At 29.9% G+C, this 10,000-nt stretch overlaps 1 protein-coding gene and 1 pseudogene across 1 annotated transcript in view; both read right to left on the reverse strand.

Moving 5' to 3' along the window:
- The window catches only part of LOC145241373 (uncharacterized), a 149,682-nt gene that overhangs the window by 2,735 nt on the left and 136,947 nt on the right, over nt 1-10,000 (reverse strand). The window contains exons 4-5 of the mRNA XM_080104251.1: nt 8,519-8,620; nt 4,375-4,482 (exon numbers count right to left, since the gene is read on the reverse strand). Of these exons, the coding sequence (XP_079960377.1) occupies nt 4,375-4,482; nt 8,519-8,620 (210 nt within the window). The remainder of the gene's footprint in view (nt 1-4,374; nt 4,483-8,518; nt 8,621-10,000) is intronic.
- LOC145241727 (5S ribosomal RNA) lies at nt 9,276-9,393 on the reverse strand (annotated as a pseudogene).

The following is a 10,000-nucleotide window of genomic DNA, read 5'->3' on the forward strand; positions in this document are numbered from 1 at the left end:
GTGAAATACGATGTTGTTCCCGTCCCTGGTTGCAGTATTTGCCTCGCCTTATGGTGTTATTTATTATGTTATTTGATCATATACATGTGTATTATATGCAGTACTATATTTTGTTTCTAATTTTTAATGCTGTATCCCGGAGTTCTACTGTACAGGGTGACCTAAAAAAAAAAAACAGAGGACATTCAATCGTTTTTCTGAGCATTTTACAGTCAATGGAGAAAAAAAGGCCAAAGACCCTAATGTTTTGATGTGATGTTTTGAATATGAGAAACTAGTTATGACCAAAGTTTCATTTCATTTGGACAAAACACTAAGAAACGGGGCACGTTTATTTTGGGTCACCCTGTATTACTGAAAAAATTTAAAAATGAAAAAAAAAACTTTGTGGTATTCAACCAAACTTAGTTAAATAAAAACTTACTACCTATAAATATATATAAAATATATGTGTGTGTGTGTGTGTGTGTGTGCGTACTCATACACACATATATACACACACACTATAATATATAATAAATATTCTGAAAATTATATAAACTTAAGATTTTAGATAAAAAGCTATAGCAAACATCTAAATGACTACTTTAACCACAGTTCCTGATTTAAAAAAAAAAAAAAGAAAAATTAAAAGGTAAATATCTCTATATATTTTTAAAGCAAATTTATTATGTAAATTCAAAAATATATATTTTTCTCTACTTATTTCTATCTCTAACCCATATTAATTTTCTTATAAATTTTAAATCCAGACCTTTTATTTCAATTTTTCAGATTCATCTGCCTTACTTTTAATGCTAGGTTTATTTATGGTGTCTTTTAAATTCAATAAAAACCCTCCTAAATTTGCTGATGAGGAGACCTTGCTTACCAAAAAACTATATATAATTATTCTACATAACTTGATGTATACCACAATAAAAAGCATTGTTTTCCGAAACGATCGTACAGATAATTGATTTTGTTGTTGTTCCTTCTTATGAAACTGATTTTTAATTTAATTAAAATTTGATTTTTAAATTTTAAATTATAAATCACATTACTTAATATATATATATATATATATATATATCTTAACATTTTTTAATCAAAATTTTAATATATTTTAAATTCCGGTAATGTTCATATACCAATAAAATCAAAGTCAAAGTTTATTCACTCATTTATTTAAGCTTCATGATTATGAATTTTCATAATTGAGCATGCATATGATATTTTCGCAAAAATCAAAACAAGAAAATATAAAATGAGAAGATTATATTGTGTATTTTCTTATGCGTTACAATTGTTTCATAGCCATTTAGACAATTTTAAATATGATATCATTAAAAAATATTCCAAAATAGCTACTCTTCAGATGGCAAAATACACTAGTTATACATCTATGAATACATTTAAAAGATCAAGTAGTTGAACCTACCTTCACACCACTCATATTTTCTTCTTGTTTTTTATTTTTCGATAGCCTTTGAATTTCGTACTTCTACTTTTTAAATGATATTTCAATCAATTACCTATTTTAATATTAATTTAATCTTTTGTATGTTTTTTTTTATTTGTTATGATCTACTAACTAATTTTTGCTTAAGAAGGAACTGGAATTAATAGGTTAATTTAAATATTATTAGATCATCAACTTAACATATAGAAACTAAAATAATTATAACTTAAATAAGAGAAATAGAAGTAATTCTAAGTTTAATAATCGTTCTGGGTAATAAAATAACACATGAGTAATTTCAATAACACAAGAATGAAAAAGATCTAACATTAAGTAACTGCATCAGGGAGGGGCACCTTTTTCTGATTTGTTCATGGACATTACTGTAACAGAGCACGAACATGTGTATGCAAACACTGGGCCATGTGTGAAGTGACATCATGGAAGGGGGAAAAAAAAGACCATAAAAAGAATGTATGCACAGACAGAAGAGCATGTTTGAAAGCACATTCGAAACAATGTCCAAGAGAGGAGAGAAGTAGAGAGAAGGAGAATTTTGGAATATTTTTAATATCTTTAAAACTGTCCAAATGGCTATGAAACAATTGTAACGCATAAGAAAATACACAATATGATGTTCTCATTTTATATTTTGTTGTCTTGATTTTTGCGAAAATATTATTATTATATATATATATATATATATATATATATATATATATATATATATATATATATATTCCAGTAAAAGGATTCTTTTCAACCGCTGTTTCTTCATTTATCTAGACATTTAAGGTGTTCAAGTGGATAAATCTCTTTATTGGGAAATAAAGATATAGTTGTTTGAATCAACTTTTCTATTGTATATCTATAAATGCTCTAGAATTCTAAATTAATAACTATTGAGCTTCAACTCTGAAAATTTGACTAGAAGAAAAAAATCTGATTTCTAGTCGTTGAATACTTTCTGACTATTTACTGTTCATGCCCACTGACTTGACATTTATAGTTACTTAACTTTCCTCAATTCTTATGTTAATTTCCAGTAGTGTGGAGGTAAAATATCAGCCTACAGAGCCAAAGGTGACTTTGTGACTGGGTTCGAATCTCCTGATTAGCAGTAATTGGATGGTTGCATAAGCATGAAGTACTAATGCCTGAAACAGTCGCATTTGCGAGTGATTTTTCAAAATGGCGACTAGAAATAATGAAACGCTAATCTTTTGGCGATTGTATTTCTTTCACTGACAATCTTCCAAAGCTCACTACTGAGTGAAAAATATCTTTTCAACTTTTTTTTATTAATAAAACGAACAATGTTAAATTATTTAAACAACAAAAGTTTAATAGAACAATGTACTCTTTTTTTAACGAAGGCTGTTAAAAAAAAATATCTGAAGAAATTAGAATGTTTATACCTTCAAGTAGCAACATAAAATTTGTTGTGTATTTAGAATTACACTTATTTAAAAAAAACAAAACAAAAAAAATGCAGAAAAATCTTTGATGCACATACTCATCACAGAACTAAGATGTCATATTCTAAAAATCATGTGGGTTTGGCTAGTAACTATTCTATTTGGTTAGTAAACGAAAATATTTACTTGTCAAAGGTTAATTAAAGATAAAGTTGTCCATAGAGCCCTGGTAGGTATAAAAATAATCGATAATATTAACTTAAAAAATATTATCGTTTCTCTCACTCTCTCACTTACTCTTCTTTCTATCTCTCTCTCTCTCTATATATATATATGTGTGTGAGAGAGAGAGCAAAAGATAAAGACAGAAAATAAAATAAAAAAGAATGAATCTTGTCAGAAGGTGAAAAAGAAAGTTAAAATAAGAAAATGAAAAACAAATCAGAAAAAGTATAAGAAATGTGCACGAAAGAAATGTCTATGTAAGGAATGTTCATGAAAGAAATAAAAAAAAGTTGAAAAAAATGTCCATGAAAGAAATGTTCATGAAAGAAATGTCTATGAAACAAATAAAAAAAGGTGAAAGAAATGTTCATGAAACAAAACAGAAAAAGTATAAGAAAATGTCCATGAAAGAAATTTCTATAAAACAAATAAAAAAAGTATAAGAAATATCCATGAAAGAAATGTTCATGAAACAAATCAAAAAAAGGTGAAAGAAATGTCCATGAAACAAGTAAAACAAAAAAAAGTATAAGAAATTTCCATGAAAGAAATGGCAATAAATGGAATGTCCATGAAACAAATAAAAAAAGGTGAAAGAAATATCCATGAAACAAGTCTGAAAAAGTATTAGAAATGTCCATTAAAGAAATGTCTATAAAGCAAATCAAAAAAAGGTGAAAGAAATATCCATGAAAGAAATGTCTATGCAACAAACCAAAAGAAGATGAAAGAAATGTCCATGGAGGAAGTCAGAAAAAGTATAAGATTGTCCATGAAAGAAATGTCTACAAAACAAATCAAAAAAAGGTGAAAGAAATGTCCATGAAACAAATCAGAGAGGGGCACCTTTTTCTGATTTGTTCATGGACATTACTGTAACAGAGCACGAACATGTGTATGCAAACGCTGGGCCGTGTGTGAAGGGACATCATGAAAGGGGGAAAAAAAAAAGACCATAAAAAGAATGTATGCACAGACAGAAGAGCACATTTGAAAGCACATTCAAAACAATGTCCAAGAGAGGAGAGAAGTAGAGAGAAGGAGCACAATCATATTAGAGACGTGGGTGACGTCACAGCTATAACGAGAAGTCATGTATGGCAGGAGAATGAAAAATAAAGGTCTTTTCTTTAAACCTAAAACAGGAGTTGAAGTTCTTTCTTTTTTCCTATTCTTTGTCTTCTTTGTTACTGAATCTACAACGTGTTGAGTTCTGAGTGTCTACACGTTAACGCGTGTGTAACGTTACATAACTACTGCCTTCTGCCTCTGTCTAACCCAACATCTCACCTCTGTCAATTGTTTATTCTGTTCCTTCAGCATTTTCACGCTATTATCCTCCAACACCAATGGATGACCAGCATTACCAATGGCAAGATTCATATGCAATGGAAATCCCTGAAACAATAAAAAAAAATAAATAAACAACAAAAAAGAAAGAAAAACATAATATAAGACTGATGTGCCTCTGCAGCAAAAGCACCACCAATAAAGTTTAACCCTTGGCCTTACACAAACAAACTGTGGTTTCATCTACATACTGATTACACTGAACAAATAAAAGGAATAGATTATATACTTTATCGTCTTATTAGAAAATTTTACTAAATGGCCAAAAGTCTGCAAATGCAAACTGCTGACAAGTAAAAACACAAACATATCATAGGAATTATTCGCAAGATTTGGTGTACCAGAAACTATTATATCTGATAATAAAACGCAATTTTTGTCAAAAGAATATGAAAATTTTTGTAAAATATTCTTGATAAATCACCAAAAAAGTACACCTTCTCACCAAGGATCAAACTGACTGGTTGAGAGATTTACCGATGTATTCAAAAAAGCGATCAAAAAGGCAAATGGTGTTCAAGCAGAAAATGAAGAATTACAAAAATTCATATTTGTTTATCAAATAACACCAGATGTTAACTTTGCTCTGTTACTTTTATGTACACAATTTATTCCAAGTTTTAAAATCCACAATGAAATTTAATAGTGTCATTGCCTATTAAAGTGGATCTTGAGTTTACTTTTGGCATCCACGTAACTTTGTCTTCCCTTATTTTGTCCTTTAGTCCTCACATTCCATGAGCAATGTTTTGAACAAAGGAGGAAGAGTTGCTGTTTTATGAATCAGAATCTATTCCATCTAACACTTACTGTTGGCAAGTTTTTGACCTTGAAGTATTTTTTAAGTTTCTTTTTTCTCTTTTTTGACTTAACTTAACTCCTCCTCCTCCTCCTCCTCCTCCTCCTCCACAACAAAAAAAAAAAAAAAAAAAAAAAAAAAAAAAAAAAAGGCAATAGTTATAGCCTGTTGATTTAGAATGACTGCTTTATGCAAAATTGATGGCTGAATATGGTTAAATTTATGCTCAGTTATTGCGTTAAGTATTAATCTCTAACTGTGCATCGAAAGGATACCATAATACTTAGTTTGCTGCACTTTATCATAACAAAACGTCAATACAAAATTACAGTCAGATCAGCTCAGTAGTTTCTAAGAAAATTATTGAAGTAAATGTTGTATTGTGATGACTAATCCTTATTAATACTTAACTGTGCATCGAATGGATGCCATAATACTTAGTTCACTGCAAAGGTTATAAACATAAAGGTCCATACAAAATTTCAGGCAGATCGGTCTAATAGTTTCCAAGCAAAAGTGGAATGGACAGACAGACTAAGAGAAATATACATATTGAGAAATGCAAACAATTTTTTAAATTATTTTATTCACATAATTCCACAGTATCTATACATCTTCATGCGTTTGGTCTGCTCAATGTTTAGGTGGTCTTTGCAGCATCCCCATGAAAAATCTTTATAAAACCTGTAGTCATAACCGTGTCTCCCCACTTCTGAATGCATAGAAAAATGAGTTTAATCTTCATCTTTTTACTGTGATAAGGATGAGTGCTTTCATTTCTAACAGTTCTAACTCTGTGACTCTGTTTCCATGCATTTCGATCTGATAAGATTATAATTAACATTAATAAGATTGCAATTAACATTAATAAGATTACAATTAACATTAATAACATTATAATTAACATTAATAAGATTACAATTAACATTAATAAGATTACAATTAACATTAATAAGATTACAATTAACATTAATAAGATTATATTTAACATTAATAAGATTACAATTAACAGTAGTCTTTGCAAGTCATCCTTTCTAATTGTTCAGAAACCTTTATTGCTATCAAAAAATACACCATCTCATCTTGAGATGCTCTTTTGCTGCAAATCATTTTTCATCCTTCCGAATGCCATATAGCCTAGTACAGTCCTCTAATTTTTCAAATTTAATTTTTCATCTATCAGAAGAATCTCGTTAAAGATTTGTGTGCAATTTAAGATAACGGTAAAATATTCAGAGAATAAACAAATTCATTTTGTTTTTACATTTGTTTTTTTTAATTTTTATTTTTTCTCTCTTTAAGCTTAAACAAGGCATGTTGCAGGAAACTGGGAGGGAATTCCAAAATCTGAGGAAATAAACTGTTAGAGTAGAAGGCTTTTCAGCATCTAGGAACCTGCGTGTCGAGTTAAATGGTCTGTAGGCAAAAAATTCTATGGGGTTTATGATATTGTGAACTCAGAATCTCAAACTAACTTGCATGCTTTAATGTCATAGTCATCTTGGCCATCTGCCTCAAATCAGTCTGAATGTCGTAAATAATGAAAGTTTCTCATCCCAAAATGCGGTCAACTATAGGTTTTATTTCAAATATGTCACCACATTGCTTGTATCAAACTATGACAGCACATAACGCTCACAATACTTAATGTTTGAATGCACAGAAGCATTGAGAATAAGGTTCACAAACCATCAAAAATCTCAAAATAGTGAGCGTTTTGTGCTGCCCTAATTTATAAACAGGACAACACCTAACCTGCAGTGCATCGTATGAAGAAAACTACCGATTTCACTGTAAAAAATGTGTTGCACAGCAAAGTCTCAACCCTGTCACCTGTCGTCAGACATCTGAAACACTTCAAAATGTGTCTCACGTTGATATTGATTGTTCAAGGCTGTGCAGGAGGCCACTTAAGACATTAAAAAGATGAGTAGCAGACAACTTGATCCTAGTTGGTGGCACAAGCGAAATGGCAGCAGACAAAAGTCATTCACAATGTGTGTAATTAAGCATGAGACACGAAGAAGAAAAATGATCATAATAATAAAAGTGAAATAATAAATTTGAGTGCTTGTTTATATTAATGATCATTTAAACGAACGCATTTCAGGTGAAAACATTACATACTTACATATAATGCCAAAATTAGTATAAATTAAAAAAAATTATGAAAAATGATCTAATTGAAAAATAATTAAAAGTAAAAATGAAAAATTTCGAGTTAAGCAATTTATAAAATTTTAACGTATGTTTTAATGAAGAGTTCACAGGAGAAGATAACTACAATTGATAATTTTTACTAAATCATCTGTACCATCATCTTTAATCCAGATATCTAGGATTGTATTTGTAGCTGATTTTTTTATTTAAAATACTTATAGTTCTAAATACATCTACTTGATTATTTTTCGTAATTTTTGGAATTTATATTAATTTCAATATGGTACGAAAGTATGGAATAATAAAAATGAATGCATTAATTTAAAAAATCACCAATATAAAAAAAATAACCAAATATAAAAAAAATAACCAAATATAAAAAAAAATAACCAAATATAAAAAAGAATAACCAAATATAAAAAAAATATAAAAAAAAAATATAAAAAAAAATAACCAAATATAAAAAAAGTAGTTTTTTTATAGAAAATAATTTTTTATATGATTTTTAGCAGTTAATAGTAAATCGTAGCCATTACAAGACTGATTTGGATCTCCATAGGTCGAATCATGTTGTCTTTTTTTATTAATTAAAGACGGCAGACAAAGACACACGATCCCCACTTTCTTAGAAAATTTGATTTTCTTCATTAAAAAAAAAAAGAAAAAAAAAAGATACTTGCTCAATTTATGTAATATAACATTTTTTTCCATGATGGATGCATAGATCATAAAGATTTTTCTGTATTTTTTTTTTAATTAAGTTTAATTCTGGACACAAACCAAACTTGGTACTAGTGCAGAGAGTGATCTGGACGTAAATAATAACGTTATTATTTAAAAAGCCATTCTTAACATGGGGAGGGGAGGGTGTTTTGTACCTATTCTATACTTCAACCTTACAATTGAATAAAACAATATATCATAAAACTTTAATTAAACTTGGAAATACGATTTAAAAAATAGCGCGGATCACTCTCTGCACTAGCACCTCAAACTTTTTATTTTTAAATCTGGTTTGAAAATAAGGAATTGTCAGGAATTTTCAGATTTTCTTTTTACAAACAATATTATTCTTATTGTGTTGGTATTTAAATCCAAATAAGCAAAGAAACAAAGAGTATTTACCCTTTCGGAACTTTCAATCAAGGTTTTCAGTTGTTGATTGACCTCAGAGATCCGAGTTTTCTGAAAATTCATTCTTTCCTGGCTTGCTTCCAAAGAAGAATCCTGAATAATTGGGGGGAAAAAGAAAAGAAATAAAAATTATTTATTTTGTAATTAAAGACTTGAGAAGATATAAGATCTGCCAAATTGCATGGCGGGAATGTTGATAAAAAGTTAGAGAACTAACAGCATGTGCATAAAGCAGTCACTCTCCACAACATAGCATTATTGTTTATTATTACTAGTTTTAGATTGAGTAGTAAAGGATTAATAAATGTGCATATGTGCGTACATGTATATATGTGTGTATGTACATGTGTGTGTATATATATATATATATTTATATACATGTATATCTACATTAGAAACAAAATAGCATATTTTTACTGTTAAGTTGATTTGTTTGGTAAATTCCTCACCTACTGACTCTAACCACGGTAAACAAATATAAATCAAACATTTATAAATGTGTTGACTTATTTGAGAAAACTCTGTTATTTTCCTTTCAATGCCTGACCTAATCACATTATATTAGCATTGTCTTCATCTTCATTCACTCTCGAAAGACAATGGATACTCTCTGTAAGGATAACAGTGTATGTAATTATGAGGCAAGGATTGCGCAATCTCCAACCATACCGCCCCTGAAACAACACTGCTTGAGTCCAGTAGCAAGAAGTTCAGGACGACTGGAAACAATGTCAAGATAAGCAGAGAGCACACACAGCACCTGGAATTCTCAAATGGTCATCCATTTTAATACTAACCAGGTTCAAAGTTTCTTAACGTTGGTGATCTAATGAGAACCAGTGTGTCAATGTGAATATGCCGTATATATTCAGCATTGTACATAGATCACTACACAGCTTTATTTTAAATGTTTAATGCCTCTCTTATTTTCCCTGGTATTTCTTTTTATGCGAAAATGTATGTATGAATGTGTGTTCGCTTTTTCTGTGTGTCTACAAAAGGCTTCTTTCAGAGAAGCGGTCGGTCGGTTCACAACTTTTAAAAACTTTTTATATCACATATAAATGGTAATATCTCACAGTTAACAACGAAACTCGCCTGTCTATTTAATTTGCTCGATTTCGGGAAGATAAATATTCAATATTTGTCGCTCGCCGCATGTGGGTTAGTCTTTTTCCTATAAAATCTCGGAGGGGGGGGGGAAGCGTTCAGCAGTAAATGAATGCTATCCCGCAGTCAAACTTGACCTCATTAACTCATTAAAACGAGCACCTGCTAAATCCAAGTAATTAAATAAATTCAAACGTGTTTCGTTTAGCATCTCACGGTGGGGCAATGGTTAACGTCTCACTTTTTTTTTCCCACTTTAATTTACAACTTTGCCTCAACGGTTCGGGTTCAATCCTCATACTTACTTTTTTTTTACCCCCCCCCCCCACACACACATCCAAACATTCGGGCAAAACCGGGTAC

The sequence above is a fragment of the Euprymna scolopes genome, chromosome 20 (genome assembly GCF_053919585.1).
Source record: "Euprymna scolopes isolate OS-2025 chromosome 20, ASM5391958v1, whole genome shotgun sequence".
In the NCBI taxonomy this organism is placed as follows: Eukaryota; Metazoa; Mollusca; class Cephalopoda; order Sepiida; family Sepiolidae; genus Euprymna; species Euprymna scolopes.